The sequence below is a fragment of the Primulina huaijiensis genome, chromosome 16 (assembly GCF_012295235.1).
Source record: "Primulina huaijiensis isolate GDHJ02 chromosome 16, ASM1229523v2, whole genome shotgun sequence".
NCBI lineage: Eukaryota > Viridiplantae > Streptophyta > Magnoliopsida > Lamiales > Gesneriaceae > Primulina > Primulina huaijiensis.
In genome coordinates, this window is record NC_133321.1 from 420,269 (window position 1) to 443,208 (window position 22,940).

A 22,940-nucleotide genomic window follows, 5' to 3' on the forward strand; every position below is an offset into this window, starting at 1 on the left:
GTCGGATCGTCAATCAGTGTTATAATGAGTTCAAAATTATTTATTTATCAAATTTGAAATTTAATAATTAAATAAGAATACTAGTAGTAGTGATTACTAATATGTGTACAAATTCTTATAAAATATTCTAGAGAGGTCTAGAATTAATTAACTAACGAGTTAATATAATAAATTAAATAATGGTTATTTAATTTTAATTAATATGTCTATGCATATATTAAATATGCATGTGTAAATATATTAGTGTTAATANCATATATTAAATATGCATGTGTAAATATATTAGTGTTAATATATACAGTTTATAAGGAGATATAAAATAATGTGTATATATATTATTAATATATCACGAATTATTAAAAATTGATAAATACATAATATAATAATAATATGAGAATTTTATTATAATGTAATTATGGTGTCCTGATGGAAGAGGTATTCTACGGCCATCACAAGCGAGGAACACATTATCTGATCGTGAACCAGATTTGACGATCAAGATGAGGAAGATTCGTTCATAGAGATATACAAGAAGGTCCATACCCGCTAACCCCAGATTGATTTGGTGTCCAACGTTATAAACGCGCAAGTATAAAAACTAAACATTCTATGGATGATTTTAACATACGACGCCCAAGGACAGTTATGAACGTCGAAACAAAAATTTAAAATTTCTGCTACACATTGGGTGTGAGAAAACGATACACCAACACCATCAACCACCAAAAACCCATTAATTGTTGACATTTCTCTCACTTGAAGATTTGATTGAGAATCAAATGCATCTCCACACATCATTTTAATCTTATCATTCTCTGCTACTTAAGTTTTCTCTAGATTACTTGAGGATCTACACCACTCAAACTTATCAATGTTTACTGACTTGGTCAGAAAATCAATTGTTTTATCCTCTATATGGATTTCATATCCACACTTCTTTCTTCCACTACTTCTCTAACAAAGTGAAATTGAACTCCAATGTATTTAGTTCTAGAATGAAAGGCAGAATTTGCAAGGTGCTCTGAGGTGCTCTAACTGTCACAAAACAAATTAACCTTATTTTGTTTGTACCTGAACTCCTCCAATAACCTTTTAATCCATATTACCTCCTTGCAAGCTTGAGTAGCTGCCAGATATTCTTCCTCTGTTGTAGATAACGATACAACTATTTTTAGTTTTGAAACCCAGCTTACTACTCCCTCTGCAAGTGTAAACACATAACAAGTAGTATATTTTTTCTTATCAAGATACGTAATTTGAATCGACATAGCCCTGAGTGTAAAATCTGACCCCTCGATAACATATTGCAGCATTTGAGGTACCCTTAATGTATCTAAGAATCCTTTTAACAGTGCTTTGGTACTTTAGTCCAAGATTCGCCATATACCGACTAACTGTTCCCACTGCTTGTGAAATTTCCAATCTTGTACAGATGAAGGCGAACATGAAACTTCCCACTGCTGATGCACATGGTACTCAAGATATCTACATCCTTTCTGCTTCACTGCTAGGACACATCTCAAAGAATAACTTTAAGTTAATAGAAAGAGGGTTCGAAATTGACTTACTATCTTGCAAGTTGAAGCGTTGCAAGACTTTTTAAGTAATTTTTCTAGGAAAGCCAAATCTCTCTGTTATTTCTGTCTCGGTGAACTTGTATCCATAGAATTTTGTTTGCCGATCCCAAGTCCTTCATATCAAATTACCTAGCCAATTGTGCCTTCCATTCTTAGACCTGATCTTTGTTGGGCCTGCTACCAACTTGTCTTCCACATACAACAGCATAATGATATAATTATGACCAAAACTCTTGAAATATGTACAAGGTTCTGCACTCAGTCTGTTGTATCCAAGGCTCATGATATAAGAATCAAATCTCTTGTACCAAAACCTCGGCATTGTGTGAGACCGTACAAATATTTGTTTAACGTGCAAACCAAGTTCTCTTTGTATTTTTCCAAAAACCTTCTGGCTGAATCATATAGATTTCTTGTTCAACATCTCCATGAAGAAATGACGTTTTCATATCTAGTTGTTCAAGATGTAGGTCAAACACCACACACAATGTCAAAAATACTCTAACTTTTGTAAGCCGAACCACATGAGAAAATATCTCATTGAATTCAATGTCTTTTTTCTGAACATACCCTTTTACCACCAATCTAGCGCGATAACGCTCTATTTGGTTATTGTCATCACACTGGATCTTATAGACCTATCTGTTACCAATGGATTTCATCCCTTTGGTAGTGTAACAAGATCACAAGTTTTTTTTCTTGTCAAATGCCTCCAAATCTTCTTGCATTACTATCATCCACAAGGATACATTTAAGTTTTGAGTAGCCTCGTTGAAACTCGATGGCTCACCATCCTCTTATAATAGACAACATGCAATATTACTTTCGGTGACATAATATGAAAGCCAACCTGGTGGTCTTATGTCTCGAATTGACTGCCTTGTATTAGAAACCTCGGACTCAACATGTTCTTGTTCTTTGTGCTCTGGTACTGCTTCACAAGAAACTTGACGTTCGTCCGTCTTATTTTTCACTTGAAATATAGTAGTTTCTTAATTCAACGTGCATTTGTCTCCCTTTACTTTATCTTCTTCGCAGATAACATCTCTGCTGATGACAAACTTGTGAATAGTAGGATCCCACAAGTGGAACCCCTTTACTCCATCAGCATAACCTAAGAAGATACATTTTCTAGATTTCGAATCCAACTTCGATATTTCTCGATCATTGTATAGAACATACACAGAATTTCCAAATGTATGAAAATTAGAATAATCAGTCGGCTTTCCAGTCACATCTCCACCGGAGTCTTCAGATCAATCGCCATTGAAGGAGAACGATTGATAACTTAACAAGAGGTTTTAACTGCTTCTGCCCAAAATGACTTATCTAGACCCGCAATCCTAAACATGGCTCTTGTTCTGTCCAACAAGGTCCTATTCATCCGCTCCTCCATCCATTCTGTTGAGGTAAGTAAGATGTCGTGAACTGTCTTTTGATGCTCTCATGTTGACAAAATACATAAAATTCATCATTATTATATTCTCTTCCATTGTCAGTCCTCAAACACTTGATTTTCTTTTCAGATAAAAGTTCAACCTGCTCTTTGAAATCTTTGAAGATCTGTAAAACATATGATTTCTTCTTAATTGGATACACTCAACATCTCCTAGAGAAATTATCAATGAACAAGACAAAGTATCTCGCTCCTCCTAGGAATACAGCCGTTGCTTGCCAAACATCCGAATGAATCAGCTCCAAGATGCTTTTGCTTTTAACATTAGAGTGTCAAACTTTAATTTGTCTTGTTTACTGGTAACACAATGCTCACAAAAGAGTAGTGACATTTTTGTAAGTCCTGGTTACAGCTTTCGTTCTGAGAGAATTTTCAACCCTCGTTCTGACATATTCCCGAGCTTTCTATGTCATAACATTATTAATTATTCTCCGAAAGCAATTGATGTAACAACTAGTTCCCTCTCTTTGTGTGTTTCTCCCAGAGTTACGTATAAATTTACAGCAACTTTTTCCATCTTCATAACCACAAGCACACCGCACCCTTCACAATTTTCATGATCTCGTTTTCGATACGGGTTTTGCACCCTATATCATCCAATTGCTCCAAGGACAAAATATTTTTCGCCAAACCTTTCACATATCATACCTTTTTTATGGCCCGAATGGTGTCATCAAATATTTTTATTTTAACAGTACCGACCCCATCAATTTCTAAGGCATGATCATTTCATATTAATACAGATCCTCTTGAGACTGGTTCATACTGATCGAACCATTCTCTCCAAGACTTCATAAGCCACGTCGCTCCTTAATCCATAATTCATTTGTCACAAAATTTGTGTCTGCTTTCTTCAACAGTTGCTGCTTCGTTAAATAATATTTAACCACCGCTTCATGTATTGATCACATTTCCTTGAGAACCGTTCTCGATACTCGTACATTCTTTTTTGAAGTGATATTTGCCGCCACATTGAAAGCAAATAAATATTTTTCTTCTTATTTATCGACTTTGTTCTACCTCGTCTTTGACTACCACTGGAGTCACGGTTTATAAATCTCCCTCTTATCATCGGTAAAGCTTATGTCTGCTTCGAAGTTATCAACCTATATTCCTTCATATTGCGTCGATTTTCTTCTCCGAGAACTGCAGTTAAGACACCGTCGAATTTTAAAGATCCTACAAGAATATTGTTCATTAAGTTGATCATATGAATCTGATAGACTTTGAAGTAGAAGCTTTGCACGTTCATTTTCTTCTATTTTATGCCCCATAGAAGTGAGTTGGGCAAATAAAATATGTAGTATGTTGATATGGTCGATCGTCGATGAGGATTCCGCCATTCAAAGAGTATAAAACCTTCTCTTTAGGAAAATCTTATTGTGTAGTGACTTGATCTCGTACATCTTAGTCGGAGTATACCATATAACAACCTTGTTATCTCGTACATGCCCGCTATTATGTCTACAACAATTTAGTAAAATAAAAAATATTATTTCGTCTTAATAAAAAAATCTCAAAAAACTTTTCTGATGTAGAAGATTAGTCTAGACTTCTACAACATAGCTTACTCAAAATTTTAAGAAATTTTAAACCAAGGTTCTGATAACACTTATTGGTCTCACATGTGGTAAATTGAGATAATAATATGAAATTAAAGTATAAAATTGGACAATGTGATTTACGTGAAAAACCCCTAAAAATTATTAAGGTAAAAACTACAAGCAAGATGAAAAGAACTAGACTATAATATTTTATATTGTACAACGATTCATTGTGTTTTCAAAGAAAACACACACTCACTTAATACAAGAGAACAAACACCTCACAAATATTATAGAATTAAGCACTCAAATGCTATGAGATGAGAGAAAAAACTGAGAATGAAATGATTGTGACAGCCACAAACTTTCATCCATCAACCACCAACAACACATTAATTGCCGACATTTCGAAGTCACAAAAGAACAGGAAATAAACGAAAAAAGAATTATATAATCAAAATCCAGAGAAAAAGAGAGATCTGACCAGTGACTAAATCCTGATAGACCAACATGGTTACATATTTGATAAATAGATAGGAAGGAAGGATAAAGGTTGAATAGATTTGATAATATGGTAACCCTGATTATATAGAGTCCAAGGAAAAGACTCCAAATAAGGAAAAAAAAATAATTTCCCAAATCACGAATAACTTTCCATTTGTTTATTGCCACATCAAGTCCTTCCTTGGGCCAAAATCCAGTTTTGTTCATGTTATTTACATGGATAATGTCTTTACCCACTAAGCACACACATGTGTTTAGTAAATAAATCACGGTCACTCATAAATCATGGTCACTCATTCAATGATGATATATGGATGAGTGACCATGATTTATCACTCAACACACGTGTCATGTGCTGAGTAAATGAGAGCACTAACTATGTAGTAGCATCTACCAGACCCCAAAATACGAGTATAAAATCAATTTTATGATTTTTTTTTACATCATTGTAAGGCAACAACTTATTTTTAAAATATCAGTCTTCTTATTCAATTTTGTGAGCTGAATATCTTATTCGATTTTACATATTAAATATTATTAATCTTTATGCAAAAAGTTTTAATTTTCACTTTAGATATGAGTCGGATCGATCCGTCTTTCGGATCCGTGAGATGGATTGATTCAAATATTATTGTTTAATTAATTGGGTTATTAGGATGAATATTCAATTCAAGCAAATAATTTGGGATAATTGCATCACATAAATTTATATAAACTCGACATATTGATGCATCTATATATACTTTAATATATATCAATTTTCAAATAAAATTGATTATTTTATTATATTACCCAACAAAAATAATATATTCTTGATATTAAATTAATTAAGTCATCATATATAAATTAGCAACAATGTGGAAAGTTTAGATTGGTGGATCCTGGAGTCAGGCTCTCTCTATACATGGGCCGATACGCGGTTTCTTCTTCCTGCACTTCATATGAACCGATATGATACGAGGTTTCGGACCTGATGCAAAAAGTAAGCCAAGCCCCCTTTATCATTTGATTGATTGATCGATTTTGTGTTTTATTGCATTGTTTTTTTTTTTCCAATTATTTGTTACGCACGCGATTCTTGATTGTGGAATCGATATTGACAACTCCTTTCTTGTTGCTTAATTTTTTCTATTTTTCCCAATTTAGTGAGATCCTGATGCATTTTTTTTTAACTCTTTATTTAGGTTATTATTTGGACTTGCAGGAAATTGAGCACCTTTGATTTTATTGATTCGTGAAGTTCATCAACTTCACGGGGGCGTTGGATTTTCTAGGTTTTGAACCTTTAGATTGAATTTTGGACATTTTCTCGAATTTGATTGGCTGTATTTTTTTGGGCCTTTTTCAATATTGTCATTAAGCAATTGTTATGGATAGTAACAAGGATGAGGCTTTGAAGTGCTTTAATATTGCTCGAGAGGCCATTGCTGCTGGCAATAAACAAAGAGCACTTAAATTTATTGGGATCGCTCGCCGCCTGAATGAGAATTTACCCCTGGATGATCTTTTGGCTGCGTGTGAAAATCTTGACGCTTCTTCTGTCAATGCCTCTAACGATGTGGAGACTATCAAGAGACGGAGAAACAATCTGGGTTCAGTTGATGGTGATGGGGTCTCAAATGAGGAGAGGAATTACACAGAGGAGCATGTGCAGTTGGTTAGGCAAATTAAGAGTAAGAAAGATTATTATTCCATTCTTGGCGTGGAAAAGAGCTGTTCTGTGGAGGAGATCAGGAAGGCTTATAGGAAATTGTCTCTGAAAGTTCATCCTGATAAGAATAAAGCTCCGGGAGCTGAGGAGGCATTCAAGAAAGTTGGCAAGGCATTCAAGTGTTTGAGTGATGATGACTCGAGGAGGCAGTATGATCACACTGGTCTTGTCGACGAATTTGAGTATAATCAACAGAACAATGTCAGGCAAAGAAGAAGGAGAACAGGGAATGACTTTTTTGATGATGACTGTGACCCAGATGAGATATTTAGGGCTTTCTTTGGTCAGCGTGATGCATTCAGAAATGCTCGAGTTTACAGGACTAGAACAACTGATGCTGGTGCTCATCACAGGGAAGATTTGGGTGGTAATGGACCGAATCTTATGCTTCTTCTTCAGTTGCTACCATTTTTTATAATCGTCCTGCTTGCCTATCTTCCTTTCTCTGAGCCGGAGTATTCATTGCAAAAGAACTATTCATATCAATTCATGAAAACAACGGAGAAACATGGAGTTGAGTTTTTTGTCAAATCACCTGAATTTGACCAGAATTATCCTATAGGCAGCTCTAATCGACAAGACATCGAAAATAATGTGATCAAGGACTACAAACACATGCTTGGACGGTATTGTCACATGGAAATGCAGAGGCGTCATTGGAACAGACACTTTCCAACTCCTCACTGTGATAGGCTTGAAAGTTTCACATCATGAAGGTCAAGGTTTTTCTGTGTCTGCATGTTCCATTGACCTGTACTAAGTTGAATCTTCGCAATTATATAACAGTTCGAGTGATGCCTTTTACTAAAATTCTTTCCCTTCTGTGATATAGCTGTACAAATGTGGCTCCCTCAGAGCGAACACTTAAGCTCGTAACTTAGCTATCATAGAACATATCAACAACATTTTGCTATGCAATTTCCTTCTTCAAAAATTTTGAGTCCTAGTTTATAAGCTGCTCCTAGCCTGCTTGAACAATGTAGTCCTGTAATTCGTGTAATTCAATAGTGTTTGAATAATCATTGGCCTGGGACTTACTCATCTCCATCCTATATCCCGCTGAATCTTTTTACTTTAGGTTCTGTTATTCGCTAGAGTTAAAATTGTTGACACGCAAAATTATGACTTTTTGCAGTAAACTGGAAATTATCCATCTCTAAGTGAAGTTATTCCTTTGTTAAGTATGCGGATCTTATAAATGCATTGACCTTCAACTTTTTACTTCCACGAAGCCTTACATGTCCTTTATGGAAGTGCCTTTGCAGAACAGAGGTATTTGACCAAAAGATTGGGACCATGAATCTACTGCTAACATTCAGCTTATCTGGCTGTGGCTTTCTTGCATCTGGATCATAAACAGTATGAAGGAGGTTTGTGGCCTCAACAGGCTCCATGATATTTTTATCTTTTATTTACTGTTATTGTGTTGCAATCATATGAAATACCGTGTACTGAATTGAAATCAACGTTGATGAAAACTGCTAGATGTTTTGAATCTAGTGTGCTTTGTGATCTACTTCTACCTTGAAAGATGTTTAACAAACACGCCTTTTCCTGCAATTCTTGTACTCTCTTTTATCTTGTATCTCTGTGATTTGCTAACTTAATCAGAATCCATCCAAGAACATGCATGCATGAGATATATGGGATACCTGAAATGTCCCAACCATTCAATATATTCAAAATATTCGGTGGTAAAACAAGACTCCCTACTGCTTGCACATGGGGAAAAACATTTTGTTTTCCTCGTTGCAATTGGGGTGAGCCCGATTGTCGAGTATTATGACCCTAGGGCAAGAGCAAAAGCAGAAGCAAGCTGCAAAGTTACTTGAACTGCTTGAGCACGGCAACAAAGATTGAACTAGATCAACCATGGTGAGGAAGTTCTCACAATTGCTTCCTTCTGATTATTCAGGCCCTTATATAAGTTATTATCTGGGGCTCTAGTAGATAGAGTATCTTACTTCACTGCCATTCTACGTAAAGTGTTTTTTCAGATGGAGGAAGTGAGGTTCTACTCAGAATCCAGAAACACTGGATTGCTTTAGTTTGAGTTATTGCATGTTGAGGTAGAAGTATTGATGTTTCTCTATGTTATCCAAGTGAAGAACCATTAGTGATGTCAAATGATGACTCGAGTCTTGTCTTTCAGTTTATCAGAGCTCATAATATTCTTTGTGGTTTGTTAAGTTCGCCAAGTATGGTCATTTTTTACTCAAAAGTTAATAGACAAGTGGAAAGGAGACTATTATATGCTACGATTTCACAGGTTGGTGTAAATGTATTTTTTTTCCCTTTTTTGCAATAAGCATTATTTTTTTTCAGACGGACGGGATATGCGCACGAATATCTGCACACATAATTGTTGAATACCGATCGCAAAAGATGCAATTAATGTTGCCATCACCGTTGATGCAAGAAAAAATGAAAAGAAAACCACCACTTAAATAGTATAAAAAAAAAAAACTACCACTTAAATTACTTATTTTGTTAGCAAATAGAAATGTAATCTAAAAGAAAACGATACGTTACAGCAACCATGCCATCGACTTTTAACCCCTTTTACCAATAGATGCAGGTCATGATACCATGAAAATTTTGCTGTATTCAAATCTTACATCAAACTCACGACATCACAAGTGATGAACAATAAAACATAACAAACAAGGATGGACCAAGAACATACTAAAAAATTTTAAGCTTTTTTTCTTTTTCTCAGCCACTCAAACAGCTAACAATGAAGGGATTGCAGGCAAATTGGAAGTAGCATTCTGAATCGAGCCAGCAACACTTTTACCAGTAGAAGGCTGCTTGCCAAAAGCTCTCGTTGGACTAGCCAATGCCCATCCCCAACTTCTAACTCTGCCATGTGAAAGATTTACCACTGATGAATGAGTTGCAGAGATTGATTTATCCTCAGTTGAAGAGGAGGAAGAGGATGAAGGGGTCATAAAACCACTGAAAATCCCACCACATTTCACTTTTTCAGTGACACCAATTTTATGAACTGAGGGAGTTTCGGGCTTTGCTTCCCTCTGAGACTCCACTCTGCGGAGAGTACAATCACCAAAGCCAGTTGAAATCTTCTCAAAGAAAGCACCCGAAAAGCTCCTGCTCCCACAACCAACAGATATAGATCTTGAAACCTTTCTGTCAAATGCAGCTTTCTCATCAGGGCTACCATCTTCACTTTCATCCACAACCACAAAGTCTTCCTTTTTCTTGTCCCATGATGAACTACTACACATAGTTCTCGGTGTAGCTGATGAGGAGTTCAAAGGTTTGGAGTGTATCGTAGCTGTTTTGCTAGTTGAGAGCTTTGGCATGTAAAGGAATGGCCAGAATTTTGTACTGTGAATATGATCTTTAGGATGATTTTCAGCCAAGAAATGCACCCCTCTTCTAGGAGGAGTTGTTGACATACTTCTCTTGAGAATGATGTTGGAATCCGAACACGCCATCGTTTCATCCTTCTGTTTCTGCCCCCCGTGGTTCAAAATAAAAGGCAGTCTTGACCTCCTAGTTGTGTCGCAGCCAAGAAAACCACTTTCCTTACCTCTGGTGGTGTCAATTTAGTTCGGAAACAGAGAGTGAGTGGATGAATTCGATACAAGACGGCGGCCTTGAAGGGTGGAACCGGTGCTACCACCGCCAAAGTCAGATCTAAAAGAGGGAGTTGAAGATGAGGAGGAAGAAGGGAAAACAGCTACAGGAAATGAAGAAGAAACAAGCTTGCCAAGCTTTTCTGGAGGCATGGTATTGATGGTTTACACATCCCATGTTTCCTTCTCCCAAATCTTCGTGCACAACTTCCATCACCACAAGTTCTCACTCCAAAATCTTGAAAACCCAGATGATTTTAGGATCAGGGCTGCTGGTTTTCCCCCCTTGCTTGGCATAAATCTCGAGAAAACTAGAATGCATAAAAATATTCACGCTAAGGGGGGAACTGGTCGAAGGACTATAACTTGTAAGAGTGCTAATTAATGCAAAAAAATGGGCACTGAAGTCAGCAAGGAACGGTCATTTATGAGGCGAGTCCCCAGGACCACGTGGAAATCAAAATAGTTATTATTTAAACTTGGCAAATTAACAAGACAAGGCCAGCGAACCCTAGCCGTCTGTTAGTGGCAGGCCAATGTGCCTTGTTTGGCATCAACTATTTACTTCTTCCCATCTCCAATTTCTTTCACCTAGCCTACCAAACGCAGTACATCACACAATCAAAGAAAGCAAGAACGAATCTTTGGCTTACATGTGTCGCTAAAGAATGCACGAGGGCCTCTGTTATATCATGCGAGTGAAAATATTCATAAATAAATTGTTTGAATTATCAAAGCCATTCAAATCCAAACAACTCCATGCAAATGCACAAAATAGATGATGATGATGATGATGATGATGATGATGATGATGATGAAGCAAATCCAAATTTTGATTTCATTCTCAGTGCCGTTTATTTAGCTCTTCCCATCTGTTTCCATCACAAGATACATATTTTAAAGCATAAGACAACACGAAGGTAGCAGAGAAATTTTAAAAACTCGATGCCCGCGATAGCAAATCATACGCGTCAATCCTAGGCCCGTAAATCAACCTTACAAGCGCGACTTCACTGGATCAACAGTCAAACTCTGCATAAACAGACCAAACTTATCAGTACTAGATGTAATGACAACGTGAAATGGATACAAGAATCAAAACTAGACTGCATATGCAATCATGATTTTGGGTTTCGTAACGAGGTGGAGGATGATAAAAGCATCATCATAAGACATGAGAATTCTCACCAAGGGAGCTCCCTTTGCGGCTCGTCCAGCCAAATAAGAGCAGGGCTTGAAAAATCCTACATATGAGTTCGCCCACTCCTCCAGCCTTGAACAGATGTATTTTGATCCGAGTGTATCGGCCCAAAACAAGATACCTCCTCTGTCCATGAGTAACAAGAAGGGTTATGCAAAAACCAAGGTGATGTGTAAACCATAAGGTGGTGAGCAAACCTGTAAGGAGGAAAACCCATCCCCATGACGGCAGATATGTCGAGATCGGCAGCCTTGACTGCGATTCCTTCCTCCAGTACTCGACAGGCCTCATTCACCACAGGAAAGAATATCATCTCAATTATATCTTTATCTGGAAAGCTTGTTAACTGTGCAAATTCAATCTACAGTTTTAGAGGTCAAAATAAGCACTCAGTTTATATTCAGGAGCTGAGATGAGAGAACAACCTTTGGGTCGATGCTGACACCGGATATCTCTCTAGCCTTCTCAATGTACTTCTTGAGCTCCGGATCTGGAGCAGCTTTGCGCTTCTCGTCATATATATAGAACCCTTTTCGAGTCATTTCACCTAAAAGAAGCACATTGTAAATTCACAAAACAAGACTCTCATTGTTTCTTAGAATCTGAAAACTGAAAAGCATTTAATGGTTGATTGATATTAGATGAAAAGGAAGATGTACCTGCCCTCTTATCCTCTTGCATGAGTGGAATCAGCATCGACTTGTACGTCCTTTCAGGAAAATTCAAAACAAATTGTCCCCCAGTAGCAACGGCAACTCCAAATCCAACAAGGTCACACAATCTAAGGACGACATTATCCAAACCATTACGCCATCATTGCATTACGCTATCAAGCTATGTAGTGCCATGCAACACGTTACCTGAATGGACCCATTGGCATTCCAAATTTGGTGATGGCTCTATCAATCTTGTAGACATCTGCACCACGGTCTACAAGTAATAAAGCAGCTTGAGTGTAAGGAAAGAACATTCTGTTGACAGCAAAACCAGTGCAGTTTCCGACCACAACTGGTGTCTTCTTTATTTTCTTCCCAACATCCAGCACGTCTACAATTGCTTGTGGAGATGTTTTCTGTGTTCGAACTATTTCTAAAAGCGGCATCACATGGGCCGGACTGCAGGAATTATGGAACTCGCATCAGTACAATGGGGAATTATTTAAAAAATTAGGCCAACTCTCACCTGAAAAAGTGAGCTCCAATGATACGATCCTGGGACTTGGTCTTTTCCCCAATCAAATTCAGATCAATAGTAGAAGTATTGCTAGCGAGAATGCAATGCGGAGGGCAACACTTTTCAAGATCTGAGAATATTTGCTGCTTCAAAGAAACATTCTCGATGACCGCCTAGTCAAATGACAGGCAAAAAGAAAACATAAGATACAGACAAAAAAAAGGCAATAGTCTTAACCAATTGTAATTCTTATAATGTCTTAGTTCACCTCTATAACCATGTCCACATCTCTAAAGTCTTCATAATCAAGTGCACCCTTGAGCAAAGAAAGAGTTTTCTCAAACTTCTCTTGGGTCATTGCCCCTTTCTTGACCCGGCTTTGCAAATTTGCTGAAAACACAAAAAACAGCCAAATTAATGTATACATAAATGAGTGATAATCAGCAAAGCTGGATAATATATCTAGAGCTTGGTCCAGTCTCACCTTTTACTCTACCAATACCAGCCTGTAAGAATTTATCATTCACTTCCTTCAAAATAACTGGAAAATTACTGAGAATCAATGAAGTTGCTATTCCAGAGCCCATAAGCCCTCCACCTAGTATTGCAACCTTCTTTATCAGCCTTGGTTTCAAGCCACTATCTGTGACCCCTGGAACCTGTTTGTAAGCAGAAAGGGAAATATAAATAACTTGGCTTGGTAATGCTAAATGCTGATATCTATTCAAAAGAGATTTTAGTAAATAAACAAGACAATCCTGTGAACACATGGAACTCAAAGACTGACTGTTCACACACAATTTGCAATCTGCGCCACATATGATAGGCATTAATAATCATGAACTCTGAAAAACACAATAAATCTGTATTGAAGAATGTATTTTAGTGAAAACTGGGAACCCTGATAAACTAAAATTATTTCAAGGAATTTATGATATAGAATGCAAATTTTAGCTCTAATATTATAAACCACCAAAAGTTCACTCCACCTTTGTGGTACCACGCTGGGCAAAGAAAATATGGACCAAGCTCTTGCAAGTATCCGATTCGACAAGAGTTTGAAATTCTTGAGCTTCCTGCCAATATAGATGCTCATTCATCTCAGGTCAAGGTTGGACTAAGATAAATTTATTAAGTGATGAAATGGAAATGAACCTTCAAGAGCCCAGCATGAGCACCAGCAACTATGCCTTCCTCAATAACGTCAATGCAAACTAGGGGGTGTGTGAGGTTTGGAGCCTGTTTACGGGTCTGAGCTCGGGCAAAATTGAATATTTCCCTGGCTTCACGTAAAGGTTCCAACTTTTCAGTTTTGTAAAAAGTGTTGATCCATGGTTTTTTAAGCTCCAAAATGTCAAGAGCCCATCGACGAGCAACATTCACTAATTCATCAGGTGAAGCTATAGCATCCACAAGACCTAAACTTAAAGCATCCTGGCCTTTTACAGGCTTTGATGTCTATGCAAATACAGATATTATAATATTAGATGTCAATCAATATTATGGAAGCTAAAAACCACAATACCAACTGAACTCAGTAACTCACAAAAACAAAAGCATACCAACATCATTTCAAGGGCCTTGGCTATGCCAACAAGGCGTGGCAGCGCCTGTGTTCCTGACAAAATAATTCAAAATGAGATTGTGTGAAATAAAAACATCATGAAACTTCATTGAATGCTCCAGCCTCTCGTTATTTACAACAGACTCATGATCAACCAGACGGTATAGGGTTCTCTAATGATCAGCATTTTGGTATCCACTCAGATCCATTAACCAGAACATCTGGCACAATAAGCTTGATTTAATAATGATACTCTCAACTTCATGTTTAAATGAATATAGTTCAACTATATCTGGAAATAGATTACACCATATTTTTGCTACTCGTGGGGATAATTAGCTATCCCAATTATACCTTTTAAGTTTTAACAATGACATTTCCCAGAAGTACAAGCTTCTTAAATGTTACTAACCGAAAAGAACCCACAAATAGGCACATGCAACAAAAATAATGCCAGACCTCCAAATCCAGGCAATATCCCAAGCTGCAACTCAGGTAATCCCAATTGAGCATTAGGAGTAGATACACGTGCATGACAAGCCTGAAAAATGACATAAATGGTCATCAATATTCTACAAGAATGCTTATACGAACCGTAAACAATGAAGAGAATTTACCATTGCAACTTCTAATCCTCCACCCAAGGCAAGACCATCAATGGCAGCCACAGAGGGCTTTTTTGCAGCTGGAAGTAAAGTCACAGTCAGCTAAAGAACAGCTAAAAATACCAGAAGATATAGACCATGTTCTTGCATGTAGCAGGATGGTTAGAATGACAAAAATCTCAACGACATACCTGCCACAATATTGCTTAGAATCTCCAAAGATACAAAACCGGGCTTCGGTGTTCGCACTGTGATCAAACACACACACAACTAGCACTAGCTCAGAAGTGACGTCGAAGCAATAAAACCAAAACAAGATACAAACAGTACATAATACCACTTTTATCATGAATTTTTCCAAATGCACTTATATCAAAGCCACCAGAAAATTTTCCTTTTGCACCTGCTCAAGTAACAAATAAAGCTCCCTAAATCCGTAAGCCATGGTATTCAACATCAAACAAAATCTCCTAAGTGTTTACCTGTGACAACAATTGCCTTTACATCATCCCTTCTCAAGGCCTGTTCATAATTCTCTTTTAAGCTGTCCAACACTAAAGACATAACATAAAGATCGGTTAACAACTGCCCAGAACTAGGAAATCAAGAGCTCAATGCAAACCAATTTCTCAACCAGCGATCACATACAAACTCACGTTCCCTGCCAGTGCCGCCTAGAGAAGTAGAAAAAAATTAAAGAACTCTATTCATCCGTAAAATTTTTGAAATACGTCATCGTACAATTACTCCAAGTATTGAAAAATAAATAGATATCGATAATACTTTTCTTAAAATTCAAATTAGAAATTCGATATCATAGACTAAAGATCCAAACTTTTGTTTTTTTTTAAACGAAAAAATAATCTACAAACATAAGAAACATCAAATATAACCCTTGGACAACAAAGATCAAATGAACTAGAACAATACAAAGAACCCATGTGAGGAAAGAACGAAAAATTAAACCTTAATCAGAAAATATCAAAGGAAAAAAAGACAAGACAATTCCAACACGAGGGCGTGAGAGAATCAAGACTTGTCTGAAAATTGTAGTGAGATCGCAGTTCACAAATAATACCATCAAAAGATAGAGAATTGACGGGAGGATTGAGAAGGGTGATGATGGCCACCCCATCAGCTCCCACATCAAGTGTCGTTCTTCCCTTTGAGCTGTTCATTTTCGGTTTCTTGAAGAAAATGGAATGGCCAAGTTGAAATGTATTCAATGTAGGAGGAGGAGGTGTCGTGAACAGAGCGTTAACATTGACGTTGGAGTTTTAATTCTACAAGAAAATTATCAATTTTAATTTAATATTATTTCCCAGGTTCAGATTTCGAGATTATCCATAACATATCAATCATATTAACCGATATATAAATATAAAAGTGAAAAATATATAGTCCGAATTGAGTTTGAATTAGATATATCCAAGTTTTAATTTGATTCAAAACTCTAACATTTTGAAATTTTTGGTGATGAATTCAAATATGTTGAAGAGTTATTTAAATTATTGTTTGAAAATAAATGATTGAAAGTTCAAAATATATTAATTTAATATATTATATTATATTTATAAAATATTAATGTTCGCGAGCATCTTGAATTTTACAAAAGAAAAAATAATTTCAAATCGAGTATAATCGTGTTTCTTATTCTCTCTTCCGTTAAGAAAATAGTTCAGATGAGAAAACTAAAATATTATCTCAAGGAAAATAACGTATAGATCTAGAAGATCAAGAAACGTTCTAAAAAATTCAGGATTATGGCTTCAGGTACGCTTCCGTATAAGTTCCAGTCAAATTTTTAATGATTTAGCATGATGAATTATGTGATTTTTGTGGATTTTTCCCAACAAGTGGCATCAGACCCACTCATGTTTGAATCATTGATAATTGTTTAAAATTTTAGATAATATTTGATTTCATATTTGCAAAAGAAAATTTTGTTGGAAAATCTTTTAATATGACTTCAGATCTGGAAAATATTTTGATTGAAAACAAAATTTTCATTTATTCAGGTTCACTGAAACGTCTACTACCAAATGTTACTAGAAATTTTTTTTTAAGATAAGACTGTATGGCACACATACTTCATATACATAAAAATAAGACAACCATGCATTTAAAAATGTCGTCCAACCATTGAATAAAATAACTGCAATTAAATAAATCTTAAATGTAATCAATCTCCTAATCTATTGTTTTAAAAAGTAATCGAACACAATACCCAAAATTCTGTCAAAATTCACAACGTGTAACAAGATACAAAAACATTCAAAAATAATGTTTAAACCCATGGCTCATGATCATAATATGCGGAAAAACGCAAGGTCCTCGGTTTATCCAGTGCACCACCAACTCCGTCTAATCAGTCTTCAACGCCTCCAGTCTCCTCAACTTTGAACTGCTCACCTGCATCAATCACATCTAGCGAGTCCAAAGACTTAACACACCTGAACCGTTATAACAAGTATGTATACATATCATGCAACAGTGAAAAGTACTGTAAACAAAATAACTTTCATGATCTTTCAAAGCATGAACATAAATGTAAACATATTCATATCAAATCATGTCATATTGTGTCGTCATATACGTATTCTTTTCCTTAATTGAATTCAAATCATTAGTTCTGACTTTCATATCAGCTCTAAGTCGATGGATCCATCTACGTATAACCGCGGTACCAGGTGGCGGGGATATCAGCAACAATTTTACCCATCCACTGAGCCTTGGCCTTACATGTTCGTGTTCGTGCTCGTATTAGTCACAACCAACTCACCTCATTCAAAACATGTAATCGTATTCATCACTTGTAAAATTCATGCATATATATACAATTTCTTAAAACCAAGCATGCAACGTATTTTCCAGCCTAATCATAAAATTCATGTTAATAAATAACGTATACATTTTAAACATGTATTTTCAGTTATCAAGACGCTACCAAGACTACTAATTTGACTCGAGTGCAAAATAACCATTTTGCCCCTAGAAACCCTAATTGATTATTTTACCCCTAGAACTCAAAATTTCGATCCGAAGCCAACCAAACTTATTAAAACACCTTAAAAATATACTTTTAACCATATCTTAGACGTAAATTCGAGCTCATGCATTAAATTCTACAATTCGTTTTAAAACTTGAACCGAGGTCCCGATTTTAACATGAATTAATTCGAAACTCAACCAATTTCCTCCAGACTTAAACCATGAATTTATCACACATGACCAATCCTTAAATCACTTATTTCATACCACCTAAGCCCCTCGAACCCTCGGCCAGCTCTTGGACTCTTCCGCACGCATTAACCCCAAAACCCTACTTGACCCTAGGCGCTAACCCTCGGCCCTAGCCCAACCTAGACCGGACCAGACCCGAACTAGACCATCCTAAGACGTGACCTGGTTCGACCCATACCCAACCGTGCCCCCCTTTTACTCCACCTGATCGACCACAACCTCAACCAAATACCCAAGAATCGATCGGTCCCTAAGCCACATGTTCCATGTCTGATCTCAACACTTAAATCTTCTCTAAACCTACTGTAAATCTTCCCTTAACGTCAAACCCGACAGCCCCTATTACCATGTCAACAAAAACATGAGTTACATGAAGAAAAATGAAGTGTTTCCATGCAAATTCGATCCATATTCATATAACATAGTAGAGATGATGTTTTTTCATGCATAAACACACAAATAGATATATATTGATGTGAATGATGAGAAAAACGAGGTATAAGGCGTGCTTTTGCATCTAAACGCTTGAAAATCCGCACAAACGACACGGGTGACGAACACCGGAGAGAGAGGATCACAACTCTCACGATTTTTCCTTGAAGGTATCGTGACAAAGCCGCTGCTGCTCGAATGGGGAGCTACTGGATGAGGTGAGGGGCGGTCGAATGTAATGGGGTGAGGGGTAGGGTTTTTTATTAAACAAGTGTATAATGGGACCTTAATTAAAATAATGAGATTGTGAAGGCTTTTAGGCCCAATAAGTATAAACATAGGCCCATTAAGCCCAAAACACCCTCGTAAAATATTTTATTTAGGTATGTTTTTGAAAATATTGCCCGAACCCTCAAAAAGTCTTCCGCTTTTCTAAAAATTGCATACCGGTTTAAATTATGACTCGTTGAGTAAAAATACTTTAAAGGCTCATTTTCGAAATTCACACTTATTTACATCATATATTAAATAATTAAAAATAATTATTTAATAAAAATATTTTTCCTTAAATGTCTCCGGTCTCCGTTCCTCGTTCGAGCGTGAAATACTGCTAAAAGCCCTATAACATGCAATATAAATGAACCATGTTATAAAAACACATATTCATGTCACAATCATGCATTTAATGCATTAAAATAATTTAATTAAATACATAAGAAATTTGATAACTTGCATGCATGAGGTTCACGTGGACCTTCAAATTTTGGGGTCGTTACATTCACAGTTTCGAATTACAGTTCAGTTTTTTATATATATATTCAAAAATTTGAAATTACAGTGTAAGGTCCAAAATTAAGACGACGCAATCCAACTGCATCCAAATCTAGGGAATATGAAAAATGGTTAATTAATTGATTTTAATTGCTAAATTGATTATGTGATATGTTTATATGATGTTTTAGTAGTTTTCTACTTACATCCATTTAAATGTATTTTTAAGGGTTATATGAGTTGCGATCGAGAAACGGAGACCGATGGCTAAAAAATAGAAAAAAAATGTTTTTATTAAATAATTATTTTTAATTATTTAAAATATGATTGATTCTTTTTCTTATATTTGAAAATAAGAGGTTTTTGAGGTGATTTTATACGTCGGGATGTAAATTTTATCGGTGTTGGATTTTCGACAAAAAAATACAAACGTTTTGACAACTCGACTAATAATTTCACAAACTCACTACAACAAAAATGACTTTCCGCAGCGCATCATCAACAGCGTGCATTAAAAGCACGCTGCGAATAGTACTTTTAACGGCGTGCTTCAATATGTGCGCTGTTAATATTGTTGCACTTGACAGAAATAACGGCGTGCAGTAAAAGCACGCTGCGGAAAGTAATATCCGCAGCGTGCATTTATGTGTGCTGTAAATATTATATACTTTCCGCAGCGTGCTTTTAATGCGCGCCGTTAATAACATATATATTAACGGCGCGCATTAAAAGCACGCTGCGGAAAGTCATATGATATACTATCCGCAGCGTGTAATAATGTGCGCTGTTAATACTCTATGAATTCACGACGTGCAGTAAAAGCACGCCGTTGAAATGAGTGAATTTTTAAATTAGCGACGGTTTATTAAACCGTCGCTGATGTAACGTTGCGACGGTTTTAACAACCGTCGCTAAATTTAGAGACGGTATCAAATAAAATCGGCGACGATTTAATAAAAACCCGTCGCTTTTAGCGACAGTTTTTATTGAACTGTCGCTAATAGTTGTAAATCGGCGACGGGTATATTTAAACCGTCGCTACTAGCGACAATTTAATGCAAAACGGTCGCTAATTGTCGCAAATTATCTATAAATATCCGATTTCCGTTCCACTTTCACATCACTTTACAACACTTAAACTTTTCTCTAATATGCGTTTTTAATTTTGATTTAAGTACATTTTTTTTAAAATTTTTGGTTAAATTTTTAAGTGTTAGTTAAGAAATGATAGTTTTACTGGAATTTTTTTTAAAATTTATTAAATTATAAAAGTAAATTTTTTTTTATTTTTACGCAAAATTTAGCGACGGTTTTATGAACTGTCGCTAAATGTAGCGACAGTTTTGTAACCGTCGCTAAATTTAAACACCGTCGTTCCATTAGCGACGGAGTAGTAACTGTTGCTAATTTAGCGACGGTATTTTTGGTATTAAACCGTCGCAAAGTAGCGACGGTGGTTTAAAAATCGTCGCTAATATTTAGATTTTTTTTAATATTAACGGCGTGCATTGCACGCTGCGGATAGTTGTATTAACAGCGTACATATGCACGCCGTTGATAGTAGTATTAACAGCGTGCGCATGCACGCTGCGGATAAACTTGAACTTTCAACAGCTTGCAATTTCGCAGCGTGCAATGTGCGCCGCGGAAAGAGTATTTGCGCGCTGCGAAAAGCCATTTTTGTTTTAGTGACTTTTCTACACCAAATATTTTAATTAAACACTAATGGGCTAAGTGGGCCTAATTAACATTGTTAATGGGCATAAACTAACAATTAGGGCTTGGTTAGTATTTTATTAACTATTTAATATACAAATCCTACCCCATAACCTACCCAACTCACGCCTCACTCCTTTTTACAAATCAAACTCTCCCCTTCACCAAAATTTACACGGCACACACATCATATTCATTCACGGTAGTTTCGAATATTTCAAAGCAAAATCAAGCCAAGGTCGTTCGTCGCAATCGTCAAAGAATTTCGTGCGTTTAAAACGCAAAGACACGTCATATTTCTTTCCTTTACTCATCATCACACCATGATATGTATGTAAATATGATTTGCATGAAAAAAAACATGTTCCCTTTTCATTTATTTTCGTTTTTGTGCAAAACATGGATTTAAAGCATGTTATTTGATTCAAAACTTGATGATTTCATACATGAAGGGGCTGTCATGTTCTAGGGTAAAAGGGGCAACGTTTTTACATGATTTAGGGGTCTATAAACATGCACAAACACGCTGCAAACCTGAATAATAAAAGCTGGAACCATCGGGTGTCGTGGGTGATCACAAGGCTCGGTTGAGAGGAGTTGTGGCTCGGCTTGGCTTTGGTTGGGGCCAGGGCTTAGCTAGGGTCCGGGATGGGTCAAGGGAAGAGTCCTAGCCATGCTAGGACTCGAGTGAAGAGGTATGGGGAGGAGTCCTAGCAAACTAACTAGGACTCCTCCCCGAGAAGAACAAGTGCAGCGTGCTTGATGTGCAGCCACGCAGGATGAACAAGGCTCGAACAGGGGGCTTTGGGCTGGGCTAGGGTGACTCACTAGGGTCCTAAGAGTTTGCACAAGGGGCTAGTTCATGGCCAGGGTCGATGGCTAGGTCCTAGGCTCTTGATCGAGGAGTCCTTGTCTTGGAAGGAGTCTCGGTCGTGAGCTACAGCTGGGGTTGTGGCTTACTGCTCGAGCTAGGGTCAAGTCCTAAGGGTCCAGAGGGTTCATGAGAGTCCAAGGGAGGTCTGTTCCGAAGATGGCTAGGGGTGGCTCGGGCTTGGCTCGGTAAAAAAAATCAACGTGGCTCGTGGGTTGTGCTTGGGTTCGAGAATTAGTGTTTTCTTCCTTGGTTTAATTCGAAACATGGCTCACGGGGGTCGAGTCATGGTTCACGAGGGCCAAATAATTATTAAAAGTCTAAGTTTTGAATTTGGGAATTTTATGTCAAAGTTTGAAATTATTCGGTATTGAAACGTCTTAAAAACGAATAATTAAAGATTAATTAAAAAGTCTAGTATTTAAGCTAAATAAAATTATGAAAAAATTACTTAAGCTTAAATAATTATTTAGGACATGTTAGAGTCAATGAAATTAAGAAAATGTCGAAAACGTGAAATTTTACGTCTATGGGTAAAACGGTAATTTTACATCCAAAAATTAGTAAACGTCATGGCAATGTCCTGAATGCTGTTTTATATGCTAAAATGATTATTTTCAATGTTTATGGATGTTTATGGATTTTAATACGTTAAAACGTCTATTTTAAATGTTTATGGAATTTTATGATTTAATATAGACATTTAAAAGATACGTTGCATGTTTGGTTTAAAAAGAAAAACGATATTATATGCATTTTTTTATCAAGTGATGGAAATACGAAATGTTGAAGGATGTGAAGGGAGACTAAATACGATGATATGTTTGAGATATCGTGAGGTTGAAGGTCTCAGTAGGAGCCCGACGATCGTTTTTCCATGGATACGAATACGTTAATATGTTAATACGTTGGCCAATGCTCATTTGACGGGTGATAGTGTCGCTGATGTCCCCGCAGCGCAGTACTGTGG

At 36.6% G+C, this 22,940-nt stretch overlaps 2 protein-coding genes across 4 annotated transcripts; one reads left to right on the forward strand and one right to left on the reverse strand.

Annotated features, from left to right (window-relative positions):
- The first annotated feature begins 5,941 nt into the window (after window positions 1-5,941).
- On the forward strand, window positions 5,942-8,344 carry LOC140961632 (chaperone protein dnaJ 49-like). Of its 2 annotated transcripts, none has more exons than XM_073420278.1 (3): window positions 5,942-6,063; window positions 6,266-7,514; window positions 7,928-8,344. In XM_073420278.1, the coding sequence occupies exon 2, from the start codon at window positions 6,451-6,453 to the stop codon at window positions 7,504-7,506; it is 1,056 nt and encodes a 351-aa protein (XP_073276379.1). In that variant the 5' UTR covers window positions 5,942-6,063; window positions 6,266-6,450; the 3' UTR covers window positions 7,507-7,514; window positions 7,928-8,344. The 2 variants fall into 2 exon arrangements, with proteins under 2 accessions (XP_073276379.1, XP_073276378.1); XM_073420277.1 differs by having other exon boundaries at window positions 6,266-7,508.
- A 2,865-nt stretch (window positions 8,345-11,209) lies between these two features.
- Window positions 11,210-16,213, reverse strand: LOC140961339 (glyoxysomal fatty acid beta-oxidation multifunctional protein MFP-a-like). 2 transcript variants are annotated; one of them, XM_073419800.1, is made up of 18 exons: window positions 16,016-16,213; window positions 15,420-15,491; window positions 15,275-15,340; window positions 15,129-15,185; window positions 14,950-15,017; window positions 14,792-14,873; window positions 14,331-14,386; window positions 13,924-14,226; window positions 13,758-13,844; window positions 13,253-13,427; window positions 13,037-13,158; window positions 12,778-12,941; window positions 12,456-12,710; window positions 12,255-12,376; window positions 12,021-12,142; window positions 11,793-11,941; window positions 11,583-11,721; window positions 11,210-11,426 (listed from the first exon to the last, which is right to left on the reverse strand). In XM_073419800.1, the coding sequence occupies exons 1-18, from the start codon at window positions 16,113-16,115 to the stop codon at window positions 11,391-11,393; spliced, it is 2,175 nt and encodes a 724-aa protein (XP_073275901.1). In that variant the 5' UTR covers window positions 16,116-16,213; the 3' UTR covers window positions 11,210-11,390. The 2 variants fall into 2 exon arrangements, with proteins under 2 accessions (XP_073275901.1, XP_073275900.1); XM_073419799.1 differs by having other exon boundaries at window positions 11,793-11,956.
- Window positions 16,214-22,940: the final 6,727 nt, after the last annotated feature.